The 17,148-nt window shown below is 46.1% G+C and overlaps 1 protein-coding gene across 1 annotated transcript in view; it reads right to left on the reverse strand.

Annotated features, from left to right (window-relative positions):
- B4GALNT2 (beta-1,4-N-acetyl-galactosaminyltransferase 2 (SID blood group)) overlaps window positions 1-17,148 on the reverse strand; it is a 322,537-nt gene that overhangs the window by 102,825 nt on the left and 202,564 nt on the right. The window contains exons 5-6 of the mRNA XM_073681079.1: window positions 3,670-3,859; window positions 2,680-2,766 (exon numbers count right to left, since the gene is read on the reverse strand). Of these exons, the coding sequence (XP_073537180.1) occupies window positions 2,680-2,766; window positions 3,670-3,859 (277 nt within the window). The remainder of the gene's footprint in view (window positions 1-2,679; window positions 2,767-3,669; window positions 3,860-17,148) is intronic.

The raw sequence follows: 17,148 nt of genomic DNA on the forward strand, positions 1-17,148 counted from the left end.
AAGAAACATAAGATAAAACGTCAAGAATGGGCAAAGAAGTATCTTAAGACTGATTTTTCAAAGGTTTTATGGATGGAATGAGGGTGACTCTTGATGGGCCAGATGGATGGGCCAGACGCTGGACCAATATAGGGCAGAGAGCTCCACTCTGACTCAGACGCCAGCTAGGTGGAGGTGAGGTACTGGTATGGGCAGGTATCATCAAAGATGAACTTGTGGGACCTTTTAGGGTTGAGGATGGAGTGAAGCTCAACTCCCAGACCTACTGCCAGTTTCTGGAAGACAACTTCTTCAAGCAGTGGTAAGGAAGAAGTCGGTATCGTTCAAGAAAAACATGATTTTCATGCAGGACAATGCTCCATCACATGCATCCAACTACTCCACAGCATGGCTGGCCAGTAAAGGTCTAAAAGAAGAAAAAATAATGACATGGCCCCCTTGTTCACCTGATTTGAACCCCATAGAGAACCTGTGGTCCATCATAAAATGTGAGATCTACAGGGAGGGAAAACAGTACACCTCTCGGAGCAGTGTCTGGGGGGCTGTGGTGGCTGCTGCATGCAATGTTGATCGAAAACAGATCAAGCAACTGACAGAATCTATGGATGGAAGGCTGTTGAGTGTCATCATAAAGAAAGGTGGCTATATTGATCACTAATTTTTTTGTTTTTGCATGTCAGAAATGTTTATTTCTAAATTTTGTGCACTGATATTGGTTTACCTTGTGAAAATAAACAAGTGAGATGGGATTATATTTGGTTTTTATTAAGTTGCCTAATAATTCTGCACAGTAATAGTTACCTGCACAAACAGATATCCTCCTAAAATAGCCAAATCTAAAAAAAAACCACTCCAACTTCCAAAAATATTAAGCTTGGATATTTATGAGTCTTTTAGGTTGATTGAGAACATAGTTGTTGATCAATAATAAAAATAATCCTCTAAAATACAACTTGCCTAATAATTCTGCACACAGTGTAGTATAAAATCTGACTGTGGATTGGTGGAGTCCAAACTCTTTAGACATGGTTTTGTAACCTTTTCCAGCCTCAAAAATCTCCTTTGTGTGTGTCATGATATACTACCACAAACATGTTTTGTTAAGATCAGACTTTGATAGATTGTTGTTCTTAAACTAAAAAACAGGTCTCACACTCAAACCTGATTGTCAACATTTTTTGCGCCTTACTCCATCACATATGCTTTCACACAGCGCCATTGGAACTTTCTCCTTTTGTCCCTGCAATTTGTGTCTGATAATGGTCTGAAGGATTGCATGACACATAAATAAATTCATCCTCTATGCATTGTTCTTTTGGGTGCCAGGTTCTTTTTAACATTAAAATAAAAACAAGTCACCCACTCACACCTGATTGTCAACGCTTTGAAAACATCAGACTAATATCACCTTCAAATTATATCTGCTTTTATATTCTAACAGTTGATATACTTTTGTCACTAATGGGTGGGTGTGTGATATTGGATTATTTTCCTCATTTAAAACATTAAAAAATCTAATATTTTTAACTCATTTGGTTCTATTTATCTACTTTTAGAACTAATGTAAAACTCTTATATAGAAATATGAACTACTGTATAATTAAAGATAACTGAAACTTTCAAAATTCAAATTCACCAGCTTCATCGCAATTATCCAGGAATTTTAATTTGCAGCTAATCTATTCACCATGAATTGTAAGTACTGCTAAACCTTTAACTGCCTGTAAAAGATGTGTAACACTCAGATCTCCTAGGACTGTACAGAATCAAATTCAAGTTTTTCAAAACAAACACAGACTTAGAAATGTCAAAGTGCCCTCACAATATAAATGGATGATGATCGGTGGTAATCAAAAATTTGTTCAATAACCAGAGCACAAAACAGACTTTTCAAGCTAATTAAATGTAATAAATGTCCAAAAATTATCCCTCATACTTTTGAGATCAGGTACATTATTCTCTCACTGTCTGTAAGTCCACAAGAACGACCAACATTTCGTGCATTCAACTAAGTATTTACCTGCCTAGGTCTGTGGTCCATTCTAAATATGGTTGACAATGCATTTTAAGAAGTATGAACACAGGGAACTGGATTTGATGGTGGCCATTTAATCTTGTAGCAACACTGATACTGACCTACAAATCCATCCATAATCTTTCTCCTTTGTACATCTCTGAACTAATCTCCTGGTATTTTCTCTCACGCAATCTCCAGTCCTCCCAAGTCCTTCTTCTCTCATCCACACTTATTCGTCCCCACCCCAATCACCTCCAAGACTTCTTCCAAATATCCCCCATCCTCTGGAATTCTATACCCCAACACATCCAATTATCCACCACATTAGGATCCTTCAGTCGGAACTTGAAAACCCAGCTCTTCAAGAAAGCTTACAGCCTGCAATGACCCTGCTGCCTCTTCACCACCACCGGAGCTGATGCCTCACTAACACTGGAGCTGCTGGTAACCCCCAACCTACTGTCTCCTTGTCCACCACCCTGTCGAATGTAAGCCCGCAAGGGCAGGGTCCTCTCCCCTCTGTACCAGTCTATCATTGTTAGTTTCTTGACTGTAATTTATATCTGTATTTTGTATGTAACCCCTTCTCATGTCCAGCACCATGGAATCAATGGAGCTACGTAAATAAATAATAATAATAATGATACATGCACACGCTTTACCTCTTCCTGGGTCATGTAAGCGAGGAATTTGTGGTTGACGGATGGAAATTGGTATATGAGCTGTATGTTTACCAAGACTAAACGTCACTGCAATGGAGACAGAAAACAAGAACATGAAAAAAACAAGTTTAAAAAAGCGCCAGTAAACCTTAGCAACCCTTATATATTATTATCCATTCTTCTCTACATCGGTATTCTGTAAAGGTAAATTACAAAAGACAAAGAAGTCAAGCACACAGACTGCTATTCAATGCATGGATTCATATAATTACCTTTCAACATATTTTCATAATTGTGTCATAAAAACTACATAGATGTTTCCATCTCGGTACTACTAACTATCTGGGCTGCTGGTACTGGATTTAGTAGCACATATTAAAAAAGAGAATCTGTCAGCAGGTTTTTGCTAGTAATCTGAGAGCTGCATGATGATAGGGCAAAGACCCTGATTCCACTGATGTATCACTTACTGGACTGCTTGGTGTAGCTCTGGTAGAATTCCTGTTCTCTTTGCTGTAGATGTTGCAGTGGTCAGCATGCAGAATTGTGCATAATCCTGCCTACAACACAGGCTGGCCGCTTCCTGTGTACATTATGCATTGTCAGCAAGCTGCCAATAAGTGGTTAGGATACACAGATCAGACTGACTGTCCTGCCTGTGAAACCTAGTCAGACAATGATTACCTCCTGCTGATAAAACACTGATTGTATTGAAACTACAGCACACAGCCTAATAAGTAACACATCTCTGGAATCAGGTTCTCAGCCCCTATATTATGCTGCTCTCAGTTTAAATAGCAAAAATCTGCTGACAGATTACCTTTAATACCTGTCCTCTAATATTCCTTGTGATCAGTCTATCTTTTACACTACCAAACAAACTTATCTCTTACTAGGATCAACAAGCCAGTGTAAGAACTCAAGTAGATAAATAGGAGTCAATCAGCTGTTCATAAAAAGTGAACATAAATTTATTTGGTAACTTCTTACCAATATCCATGCTGTTTATGCTATATATCGTGCTTGTGTAAGTGATGGACTTCAAAATATTATTTAATACACGGATGCTCCTGGTGAATAATGTCAGATGTTTTTCTCCTCTGCCATAGGCTTGACAATCTGAAATTCCAGATATATTCACTAAAAAGTCAATGGTTCCCAGAGAAGCTTCAAGAGTTACCTGCAATACGGGAAGATATTAAGGAAGTAAGAAGGATACTGTAGATAATCGAGTAGAGCTAATCAAATCTTTTGAAATTGCACCAGAATTGTTCAAATTTGCCCAAAATTTTATTGAAAACAAATTGATTGCCATGAATCACGAGTCCTGCTAAGCCTTTAATTGCGTATAAAATAATGTGCAAAACTCTGAAGTCACCTAGGACTATATTGAACCACTTTTGAGCAAGCAGTCTTAGAATTGTCAATGTGACCTCAAAATATATGGCTATGGATTAATGGATGTCCACTAACAGACTATTTAACAACACACTGTACTATCTGACTTTTTAGGCTTTCTACATTGTAAAACAGGTTTCCCTTTTGGGACAAATGCCTGCCTTGCTAGTGTTTATACACAGGTGGTGCAAATGGAAGAAACCATGGCTTTTACACAAGAAGTAATAAAAAATGGAGCTATAGATCTTTCACAAACCATCTAAAAATTATACCTATTTTGGGGTCAGTAGCAGGTTTATAGTTTACAAAATTAAGAAACAATGTCTTTTTACAAAGCCGTGCAAAAATTATTCCTTTATTGAGGAATAAGGTACAGGTTTGTTATGAAAGTTACTGGTTTCTCAACATGTCGTGCAAAAATTATCCCTATTTTACGTTCAGCAACAGATTTGCTGTTTGCAAAATGAAGAATGGCATTTAAAAACACTGTCCAAAAATGTATTATTCCTCTTTTGGGAGCAGGAACAAGTTTGCTGTTTTGAAACCTGAAGAAGAAATGGCTTCTGAACAAGCCGTGCAAAAATGATCCATTTTGTGAGCGCAGAAACATTGGAAAATTCTGAACAAGTTATGCTTCTGACGCGCCCCCTGGGCCGTGAGGTACTCAGTGCCAGTCTGGTCGGTGCAGGGAATGTCACAGTGGCAGTGACCCGGTCCGTGACCCTTGGCGGTCAATAAAAAGGGGATTATAGTTTTTATAGTTTAAAGTTCATGATGCCACCTGTGATATGCGCCTATATGGAGCTGCTGCTACAGTGCAGATCCTCTGGAGCTGATGGTGACGCAGCAGAGTTGGTTCAGCTCTCCACCGGTAGAGCTAAGCTCCAGGGCGGTGCAGTGATGTTATAGATGAGGTAGATGTTGCTGTGCAGTGTAGTGCAGGGATGGCGCAGATAATAATTCCAGAACACAGTGGGGTGCAGTCTTCAAGGTTTACTCACAGTTGTTGAACTCCAGGTTATCAGGACTAGGGTAACCTCCCACGCCGTCCTGTGTTTACCAAGGAAGGGGTTCATCAATCCCTCAAGTAATTCAAGAGTACTTAACGGGACCCCATTCTGTGTGCCTTCCTCGGTCGTCTTCCTACTCTGGCTCTCACCCTCCTGCCCTGCGCCTCACAATCTTGTTGGGCGACCTGCAGTCCCCTAGATCCTCTATGGCCACCTTTTCGGTGATGTAATTGTGGTTGTTGGCAGCTGCACCTTGCAAGTACAGCAGCCTCCGGTTTTTAGCTGAGCCTTGTAGTTCTCCACTAGTTTAGGGGCCGGTCCCCTCTGCGGCCTGATCCCTCTATGTTCCTGCAGATTCGGGCGTACGGGTGGCATCCGCACTTCCCGTGCCCCTAGGATCCCTTTTGTTCCTCTTGGAGCCTTCCTTTGCTCCCTTCTTCGTCCTGCCAGTCCTCCTGGGCCTCTCTCTCTAGGCCCGCTCCTCTGAGCAGAGCTCCTATAGCGCTCCTGCTCCCACTCCTCCTCAGACTGTCTTCTCTGACTGGACCCCTTCTAGATGGTTCCCTGCTTTCTTATACTCCTACTGAAGTGCTCCCCTAAACTACTTCCTCCACCCACACCCACTACATGGTTTCACCCTCCAGCCAGGAACAGGGACTGTGCTCTCCTTTAAGAGCAATCTCGCCCTTCCCTCTGAAGTGGAGAGTAATGGATGCAAGTGCGTGGGTCCCGGGCAGTACTCCATCTTTACCTGAGAGTGGGATACCACACGACTGAACCCGCAGGGGCGCCACACTTCCCTGCAGCAGTATAGTGTAACTATACAATACACTGGACAATCAGGAGATGTGTGTGGGCATCTATGGACAGTGACAGCAGCAAACGCATAATATAGAATATGACATGGAGATTATTAGTGGTGTAGGGCAAGCACTAGCAGCAGCTACACTTTACAACACAATAAAACACAGTGGATAGGCAGGAGATGTGTTGCTGGCATGGCTGTCTAGTAGTAGTGGCAGAAGCCACACAGTATAGAACTATGACCATGCAGGCAAGGAGATGTGTGGCAGTATGGGGCCAGCACTAGCAGTAGCACAGTGTAGTTGAAATGATGGACAACAAATAGATGTGTAAAAGGAAATCACCAGCTCACCTGTTTTCAACTTTAAATTTTGGAGCAACTGTAGCAGAAGATGCTGCAAAGCAGTATCAATTGCAAAAAGGAGATGGGTTTGTCCAGCTTGACCCCAAAAAGTTAAAATTAGCACTTTTTTTCAAAAATATTAAATTCATAGAATTGGGAAAATACATATTTTTGTACCGTGTTAGGCAGTAGATAGAAAAATATTTAGATTTAAGAGTCCTCAGTGGTTGATACCTTTTAATGGCTAACTGAAAAGATGGTAACAAATTGCAAGCTTTCGAGACTATTCAGGCCTCTTCATCAGGCATAGTATAACATGAAATCTGAAGAGTCACATATTTATACAAAATAGGACACAGAAATAATGCAATAGATGAGACAAGGGACGCAAAGCAGAACTTTGAGTATACGAGAGGGCATAAACAGCTGTGGCCGTAAATATTGGAGCAGTTCATAGATAAGGACTGTGAAAGTTTTATTTTTCAGGGATTGAGGTCTGGTCGAGTTTTGTGATGACCCCATGGGTCTGAAGTGCACATTCCTTAGTTGATGTAGAATGACATAAATCCATGCGACATATTCATTCCAGCATTGAGCGTGTTAAAGGATGTAAAAAGTTTATACTCCCAGACTTTTCTGTCTCTGCGAGATTTGAAATTACCTTTTAATACCAGTAATTTCATGTCCGTGGTGTTGTGATCAGGGAGACAAAAATGCTTGGCCACAGGTAGATCTATTCTTTTTTCTTTTATTGTGTGGCGATGATGATTCATCCTTGTCCTAAGTTTTTGCCCTGTCTCCCCTACATAAAGACCCCCAGCTGGATATTTGGTACATATAATTAAATACACTACATTAGATGTGATGAAGCTGACAGTACCTGGGATCTTGTGATCCTGATGGGAATTGGGGATCTTTATCTTGTCTGTGGTCGTTATAAACGGACAGGTTTTACATTTTTTCTGGTTGCAAGGAAAGGTTCCTGTAGCTGGTGGAGATGACAGGGAGCATCTGACAATGATGCTTCTTAAATTTGGGGACTGCCTGAAACACAGAAGTGGGGGTCTGGAAATATGGATTGTAGTCGGGCATCTTTTTGTAGTAAAGGCTATAGTTTCTGCGCAGCTTCGTTAGCGCCTCCGGATTTGGATTGTAGGTGAATACTAGAGGCGCCCGATTGCTTTCTTGTTTAGTTTTGTAATGTAGGAGATGATTCTTTGATATTCTGGTGGCTCTTGTAATCTGATTCTCAATTGTTCTTGGAAGGTAGCCCTGATTCAAAAAGGTCTTTCTGAGGCCACCAAGGTGTTTGTCTCTATCCATAGGGTTGGAACATATCCGATTGTATCTGATGGCTTGGCTGTAGACAATAGAGTTTTTTATATGTTTTGGATGGAAACTGTCCCATTTAAGGTATGTTGGACGGTCGATTGACTTCCGGTACAGGGATGTCTCTATTTCATTGTTCTGTAGCTTAATGATAGTGTCCAAAAAGTTAATTTCAGTACAGGAATAGTCGAGTGTTAGGTTGATGCAAAATCTTCATGGAAAATACAGGAATTAGTGCTGATTCTGTGGTGAAACTTACAAAATTCATCCTCACCCACAATTACTTTGAATTTGATAACAACATATATCTACAGGAGACTGGTACAACGATGGGAAGTAAAATGGCTCCACAGTACGCAAATCTTTTCATGGCCAAACTTGAAAGTGACTTTTTGTCCTCATGTCCCATCAGACCTCTGGCCTACTATCGCTACATTGATGAAATTTTAATCATCTGGACGGAATCTGAGCAACAGCTGAAGACGTTCCATGAACACTTTAATCAATTTCATCCCGCCATCAACCTAACACTCAACTACTCCTGTACTGAAATTAACTTTTTGGACACCATCATTAAGATACATAACAATGAAATAAAGACATCCCTGTACCGGAAGCCAATCGACCGTTCAAAATACCTTAAATGGGACAGTTTCCATCCAAAACATATAAAAAACTCTATTGTCTACAGCCAAGCCATCAGATACAATTGGATATGTTCCAACTCTATGGATAGAGACAAACACCTTGGTGGCCTGAGAAAGAACTTTTTGAATCAGGGCTACCATCCAAGAACAATTGAGAATCAGATTACAAGAGCCACCAGAATATCAAGGAATCATCTCCTACATTACAAAACTAAACAATAAAGCCACCGGGTGCCTCTAGTAGTCACCTACAATCCAAATCTGGAGGCGCTAAGAAGAGCTGCAAAGAAACAATAGCCTTTATTACAAAAACGACAAATTCTCATTAGAAAGGAGAGAGTCTGCTATACAGTTATAGGGTATGCAGTTGTGGCGCCCCTGAGGGTTCAGTCACCACAGGGGTACTGCACCTCAGCTTGAGGTGTGGTATCTCCTCTTCCAGGTAAGGATGGAGCACTTCTCGGGACCCTACTTCACCACTCAACACTACACCACTCCTGTCCTGCAGGGGGCCTAAATGCACCAGGGAGCTGCCCCGGCCCGGGATATAGGAGATGGGGGGAACCAAAGGTAGGGGGAACCATGTAGTGGGTGAGGGTAGAGGACACACTTTTAGGGTACACTTACTAATTCATATTTAATCTACGGCCATCTTGGGTTCAAGGTCTTTGATTGTGATCTTCATCAGTGATTGTGGTTTCCGTCTCTGATTTTGGTCACCCACCAGAGTTCAGTAATAGGCCTCATCCGACTGAAGATACGCGATCCTCGTTCTCTGGCCTTGAGGCGAGGAGCGGGTCAGAGTTAACCACTGCCTCTACCCGGTCAAGGTCCTGACCTAAGAAGGCCTGGAGGGGAGCAGAGGAGACAAGCTCCACAGGCAAAAGGATCCCAGGGGGATACGGATGGAGCGGCATACGCCACCTGTATTTCTTACTCTGGCCTAGTCAGAGGGACTCCTGCTGCAAGAGGGGTTACCAGCCCCCGATATCTGACTCTGTTACTTCACGTCTCAGTTGGAGAAGCCCGGAGGCTTAGTGGATCCCAGGAGGGATACGGATGGAGCGGCATACGCCGCCTGTACCTCTCTACCTGCGTTTATCCAGTGGGACCCAGCCTTACACCTAGTTCTAACCACACAAACAGTCAGGAGAAGACTTAGTGGGAGAACTAACCAAGGAGAGGAACACACACCAGAGGGGTCTCGACAGGTGCTCCTGATCTACCTAGAAAGTGCTGGACCCCCTTCCCGGTGGCCGCAGTACGCCGCGAGGAGCAGAGGGAAGCTTTGCGGCTAAAGTTCATCTGAATGTGAGTAAAAACCCTGGATGACTTCACACCCCGCTTCAGCCTGTTATTTCCTGCGCGGCACTGCACCCACCATTCCTCATCACACTGCCCTGAGGCCTGCTCAGCCTGCGGGGAGCCGTCCCATCTAAGCTGCCTTTAACACCGGCCTCAGTGGACTGAAGCAGCGCTGGTGTCTATCACCGGAAACCGTAGGTGGCGTAGTCGGAAAATACCACTCAATCCTGAAAGCACATTAAATCTTTTGTGTGACCGCCCTGGGCACCGACCGGGTCCGGGCCACGACTGCAACCCCGAGACACCTACACTGACCCTGCTCCGAGTAACCCCATTTCCCAGGGAGGGCTGTGAGCGTCACAAACTTGGCGTAGTCGGCAGGATTGCGTACCCGCAGCAACGGAAAAGAAAATCCCCATTGCTGCCGGGTACTGTGCACCTTTCCACTAAAATACTGTAGTTTTACACTTATCGTGGCGCCGCCCAAGAAGAACGGACGCCATTATGTGCCAAAACAACAGCGACCAAAGTCCTCCCATTTTTGGCCTGGCTCCCCAATGGCGCCAAAAGTGCAGACCGCCCCCTCCAGCAGAGATAGTCCGCGTAGTTTTGTCCGTCAAAACGGATGGGACGTCCCTGGGAGTGCCCGTCAGCCAGCCGCCCTGGAGCTGCCCTAAAAGAAGGAGGAGAAAGAGAACACACCTTGCAGCCAAGATGGACGCAGCAGAAGAGAAGTCCTCTGAGGCCTCCGACGCTGTTCCACAAGCTGCCACCTTCCTCGGCGTGAAGGGAATACACCTGACCCCGGAGGAGGCCGAGTTCCTCCGAGGAAAAACCCAGGACCTGACCCGGAGGGTCGAAGAGGCCCAGCGATTTGTCGCTGCGGAGTGGAGAGAGGCGGTGTTGCAGAGGATCCAGGCCCGCCGCCAGAGCTCGTCATGTCGGTCCATGGAGGCCGCAGCCCAGGCGGAGGAAGCCCAGGAGGCCGTGCGCAACCCAGGAGCGGGTAAGGCAGAAACCTTTATCCCGGGTGCGGGATGCACTGTACCGCTCCTAAGTATCCTGCCGGCACCCCTGTCCCCGGGCGTTATCATATGGGAGCAGCTAGCGGCTCTGGATGCCGAGGCCCAAGCCACCACCGTAACCGGAGACCTGTTATGCCTCCCGGCTCCTGGCCCAGAAAGTCCTGCGCTTCATGGGGAGTCCACTTGCCCCAACCCGGACTGGTCCGCATCAGTAGGGGGTCTGCAGCAGCTTCCGCTTTTGCCACTTCCTGCACCTCCAGTCACCTGCCCGCCGGCAGACGAGTATGTCTGGGACAACCAGGGGGGCGACCTGATGGGCTTCCCCCGGGAGACCCAGGCTGAAGCGTGGAGGAGGGAGGAGACGTGCCGTGAGCAACTCCTCCAATTTGACAAGGAGCGACGCCAGAAGGAGGTCCGCTGCGAGCGCCAGGAGGTGCGTACCAAGGCCGCAAAGTCGCGGGCCTGTCAGGCAGAGGCCACCCGTCCAAGCCCCCGGGAGGAGGGCCTAATTGTGCGATTCCACCAGGAGGCCGGATGGGGCTTCATTCGCAGCCCACAGTTCCACAGAGATGTCTTTGTGAACCGGCGGGACGTCGAGCCGTGGCTGGAGCAAGGCCACCCTGACCGGAACCGCTACCCGGGCGACTTGGTGTCCTACACCCGCCACCACGGGGAGCGTGGGTGGTACGCCCTGGACGTCCACAGGGTGTTCAAAGGGGATGCCCCCACTCACCTGCCCACAGAGGACCGGTCAGGCTCCGTTGGCAAAAATGAGCCTTTTCCCCGGTGGGGATACCGCTTTTAAGCAGCCCCGGGAGAAGCATCTCCCTGTTGAGTGAACTGTTTTTGATTTTCTTTTATACACCCGAATTTGAGTTTGAAGAGACAATTGTCCCTGCGGACACTAGCAGTAGACAGTAGAGATGAGCGTTGTTCTACTCGAACTGTTCGCCAATCTCAAATTCGAGCTGTTTTGGGCGGTGTTCGAGCCGTTCGGCGAACACGAACAATTTGAGAAAAATTCGGCTGTTCGAGGTTATGTTCAATAACTGTTCGTGCACCAAAATCATAACTGGATTTTTTCTCAGTAATGATGAAAATTAATGTTAATACGCAGTTTGAGTGTACAGCGGGGTGGGGGGAGGGGCAGGGGATGGATCTCTGCAGGAACAATGAAGATCTCCATTTTTTTTTCTCTTTCCCGCATTTGCAGTGGGGAGGTGCAATCTGTCAGCCTATCAGCAGCGCACACACGGAGCGAAGTGCTTTTTTTCACACAAGCAAAAATATTTGGGCTTCTAGCTGTGTGTGGGACTTGTTGTATTAGTCCATCTATACTGACCTCCATCAGGTTGCAAACTGAATATATTTTTTTCTGCATCTACCTCTGAAAAAATATTTGGCCTTCTAGTAGTGTGTCGGACTTTCTCTATTAGTCCATCTATACTGACCTCCATCAGGTTGCAAATTAAAACTAATTTTTATCTGCATCTACAGTACCTCTGAAAAAATATTTGGGCTTCTAGCTGTGTGTGGGACTTGTTGTATTAGTCCATCTATACTGACCTCCATCAGGTTGCAAACTGAATATATTTTTTTCCTGCATCTACCTCTGAAAAAATATTGGGCTTCTAGCTGTGTGTGGGTCTTGTTCTATTAATCCATCTATACTGACCTCCATCAGGTTGCAAATTCAAAATAATTTTTTTCTGCATCTAACCCAGCCAATAGTTTTGGCCTAATACCACAGTTTGGCCACTCAGCTCTGCTCGGTTACCATCCATTGTTTTTTTGTGCAAACAACTCCAGAGTTGTGAATTAGTTAACCACCAAAATGAGTGGAAAAAGGCCTGCTGCTGGTGGAAAGGGGAATAGGCGTGTTGGGAAGGGGGAAAAAGGTTGTGTCCGTGGGGTAGGTGTTAAAGCAACAGTAACATCTGCAGAAGAAAGACCATCTTCCAGCCAAACTAAAATGTCTACTTCTTTTAGCGGACAATGTGATAAGATCCCTTTCTTACGGCCACGCCAATCGCTACAAATTCCAGATGAGGCACAAAAACAGCAGGTGCTTCAACGGATATCAAGTGCTCCTTTAAGTGGGCTCTCCTCCACATCAACTTCAACATCACAAATACTCCAGTCCTCAAAGGTGTCACCCAAATCGCACTTGCTTCCTCACAGCTCCCAAATCTCCAGCTGCCCGTCTGAGTATGAGGTAGAACAGATGGTTGAGTCTGCAGAGCTGTTTACTCATACTATAGCCTGGGAATCAGAGGTCGACTCCAGCGCTTCTGTGAATCCAGACGAGGAAATGATCTGCACTGATGCCCAGAATCTTTATGAGTCGGATCCAGGACCAGACGCAGAAGGTTCTGACCATAATGTAGACCCTCATTCCCAAACTGTAACTCCTGTTGGTGGAGACAATGAGGAAGACGATGATAAGACTCAAATACCTGATTGGAGCGACAACTTTAGTTTTTTGTCAGGGCAGGAACAGGTTGGCTCTGAGGATGACGGGTGTGATAACGCACAGGGTGATGATGATGAGGTCGGAGATCCCACTTACTGTCAACCCACAGTCAGCCAAGAGATGAGGTCAGCAGAGGAGGTGGAGGAAGATGCTAGTGACGACGAGGTCAGGTTGCGCCTTCCTAGACAGAGACGTAGTACTGGAAGCACGTCAACAACTGCATCCTCAAACACAACTCTGCCTCTCACCACAAGTCGTGGTGGCTCTTCAGGTCGCATGGGTGCTAAGCCTTGCATAGCCTGGGCATTTTTTCAGATCGATAAAGATGACCCAACTCGTGTTATCTGTAACATTTGTCAGCAAAAGCTAAGTAGAGGCCAAAAATACATAGTTTGAGTACTTCATGCATGAACCGGCACATGGACATGAAGCATAAGTTGCAGTGGGAAGCTCAGTGTGCTACAATGCGGCCTAGCCGGCCGGGCCAACCACCGTCTGCCATATCTTGTGCATCCGCGGCCTCTTCATCCTCTGTGACTGGGGGGCGCAGACCTGCCACCTCTTTACCCGCAACAGCCAGCGTGATTGGCAGGTCATCATTTTCTTTGGAGGTGGTAACACTAGCTGGTGTTGAGCGCTGTCCGACATCGATAGCACCACCTTTGGATCAAGGCAACCTAACATGTCCGCCTGCATCTTCCTCACAGACCGGCAGTTTGCCGGGGACACCCTTATCAACCCCGTCTAAGCACAATAGCCAGCCCTCGGTCCCTCAGATGTGGACAAGTAAAAGACCATTTCCTCCTAGCCATGAGAAAGCTAAGAGGTTGAATTTCACCATCTGCAAGCTCTTGGCTACAGAAATGCTGCCTTTCCACCTGGTGGACACAGAGGATTTTCGAGACCTTATGTCCGTCGCAGTGCCCCAGTACCAGATGCCCAGTCGGCACTACTTCTCAAAGAAAGGTGTGCCTGCGCTCCACCAGCATGTCGCACATAACATCACCGCTTCTTTGAGAAACTGTGTGTGTGACAGGGTGCATTTCACCACAGACACTTGGACGAGTAGGCATGGACAGGGGCGTTACATGTCGCTGACTGGGCACTGGGTAACTATGGTGACAGCAGGACAAGGGGCTGCTGTCCAAGTCTTGCCGTCCCCACGAGTTGTGCGTCAATCCTCTTTATGTCAAAGTTCCTCCACTGCTTCTGCCTCCTCAACCTCCTCTCGGTCTTCCACCTGCACCCAAAGCCTGTCTGGTCATGCCACAAGCTTTCTAACTGCGCAGAAGGGATCCTGCACACCTCCTTACTATGCTGGCAGTAGGGCTCAACGTCATCAGGCGGTTTTTACATTGAAATGTCTGGGAAATGTGAGTCACACAGCTGAGGAGTTGTGGTCAGCTCTGGAGAACCAATTTCATGAATGGTTGTCTCCACTGGACCTGAAACCAGGGAAGGCCATGTGCGACAATGCTGCAAACCTGGGTGCGGCCCTTCGCCGGGGCAATGTCACACACGTGCCTTGTATGGCTCACGTGTTGAACCTGGTTGTCCAGCAATTTTTAGCCCACTATCCCAGACTAGATGGCCTTCTGCAGAGGGCACGGTCGCTGTGTGCTCACTTCCGCCGTTCGCATCCCGCAGCTCAGCGACTTACATCTCTACAGAAGTCGTTGGGCCTGCCACTTCACCGGCTAAAATGCGATGTGCCTACCCGGTGGAATTCAACTCTGCACATGTTGCAGCGACTGTGGCAGCACCGACAAGCCCTGGTGCAATACGTTCTGACGTATAGCCTGGGCCAACGAGATTCAGAGGTGGGGCAAATCACGCTGGAGGAGTGGTCTCAGATCAGGGACCTATGCACCCTTCTGCACAGTTTTGAAATGGCGACGAAGATGTTTAGTGCTGACGATGCCATTATCAGCATGACTATTCCGGTGATTTACATGCTGGAGCACATGTTAAACAGAATTCGGAGTCAGGTGGTGGCACAAGAGGAGGTGGAGGAAGTAGAGGAGGAGGAGTTGTATGCGGAAGGGCTAACATCTGCAAGGTCCAGACGGTCGGCAGCACCAAGGCGGCAGGCATGTGAGGGTGGGGGAGATGGTTTTACCAGGGCGCATGGTAGCAGCCAAACTAGTGAGGAAGGTGCAGGAGCCCAGGAAGAAGTGGAGGACGAACTGATGGAAGACTCATCAGATGAGGGAGACCTTGATCACATTTCTGTTGTGCGAGGTTGGGGGGAGAGGACAGAGGAAGGAAGCATGATTGTTACCTCGCCACCAACACAACAGGGACTTGGTGCTCCTGGATGCGCAACACACATGAGTGCCTTCTTGCTGCACTACCTGCAACATGACCCTCGAATTGTGAGAATTAGAAATAATCCTGACTACTGGGTTGCCACACTGTTAGATCCCCGGTACAAAAGTAAATTTGCCGAAATTATTCCTGCCATAGAAAGGGATGCACGCATGCAGGAGTATCAGCAGAGACTGTTGCAGAATCTTACATGTGCTTTTCCACAAAATACCAGTGGTGCACGTAGTGAATCTCACAGTTCCAACTTGCCAACCGTGGGACCGTCAAGTGTTCAGCACTCAAACCGTAACAGAACCACAGTATCTGCTGGTAACATCAATTTTGCGGAATCATTTCACCACTTTTTTAGCCCATCCTTTGCAAGGCCACAGGTGACAAGAAGTCTGACACATAGTCAACGCCTAGAGACGATGGTACAGGAGTATCTCCAAGTAAACATTGAAGCCACGACTGTGTCACTGGACCCTTGCTCTTTTTGGGCTTCCAATCTGGATAAATGGCCGGAGCTAGCCACTTACGCCTTGGAGATCTTGTCATGCCCCGCAGCCAGCGTTCTGTCTGAACGTGTGTTCAGCGCTGCTGGTGGTGTGCTGACAGATAAGCGCACGCGGCTCTCCACTGATAATGTAGACAGACTCACGTTCATAAAGATGAACAAATCATGGATCCGAAACGACTTTTCTACCCCTGTGTCATCCTGGGGAGAGTAAAAGCTTGATGATTGGTTAAAATCACCCTACCAACCGTTTTAAGCTTTCAAATTACTAATCATGTTTATCTGTATCTTGACTGGAAAATAATTTGGGCTTTGTAGCAGTGTGCAGCACTGATCCTATTAGGCCATCTATACTAAAGCTTCACCAGATTTAAAATTAAAAATAATTTTTAGCTGCATCTAGCCCGGAAAATAATTTTGGGGCTCCGAGATGCGCAAGGCACATAAGTGCCTTCTTGCTGCACTACCTGCAGCATGACCCTCATATTGTCAGAATTCGAAGTAATCATGACTACTGGGTTGCCACACTCTTAGATCCCCCAAACTTTTCGATCAACCTTTTCATTTTAATAAAGACCAAAAAAAATGGTCATTTTTGAAATTATAAGCATTAGCAGGTTGTTAGAAACTGAAATCAAACAGTTTTCAACTCAAAACTTTATTCTAGGTGATGTTACATTTTCACATAGGACCCCTTGTTCGAAAGGAGCTTCTGAACTCTCTCGTCCATTGAATTTGTCAGGTTTTGGATGGTTTCTGCTTCAATTGTTTTGCATGAGGACAGAATACCCTCCCAGAGCTGTTGCTTAGATGTGAACTGCCTCCCGCCATCATAGACACTCCTTTTAATGATGCTCCAAAGGTTCTGAATGGGGTAGAGGTCAGGGGAGCATGGGGGTCACACCATAAGTTTGTCCCCTTTTATGCCCATATCAGCCAGAGATGCAGATGTTTTATGTGCAGCATGAGATGGTGCATTATCATGCAGAAAAATGATCTTGCTGTGAAATACACGGTTCTTCTTCTTGAACCATGGCAGGAAGTGCTGTTTGAGAAAATCCACATACATTATGGAGTTCATCTTTAGCGCCTTTAGGGATCCTAAAGGGGCCGACAATCTCTCTCCCCATGATTCCAGCCCAAAACATTACTCCACCTCCTCCTTGTTGGCGCTGTAGCCGTGTTTGCGTGGGGTGTCCATCAACCAGCCATCCTCCACTCCATCCATCTGGACCATCGAGCGCTGCACGGCACTCATCCGTGAACAAAACAGTTTTGAAATCAGTCTTCATGTAATGTTTGGCCCACTGG

The sequence above is a fragment of the Phyllobates terribilis genome, unplaced genomic scaffold (genome assembly GCF_046119375.1).
Source record: "Phyllobates terribilis strain yellow unplaced genomic scaffold, ASM4611937v1 Scaffold_5__5_contigs__length_657084704, whole genome shotgun sequence".
Lineage (NCBI taxonomy): Eukaryota > Metazoa > Chordata > Amphibia > Anura > Dendrobatidae > Phyllobates > Phyllobates terribilis.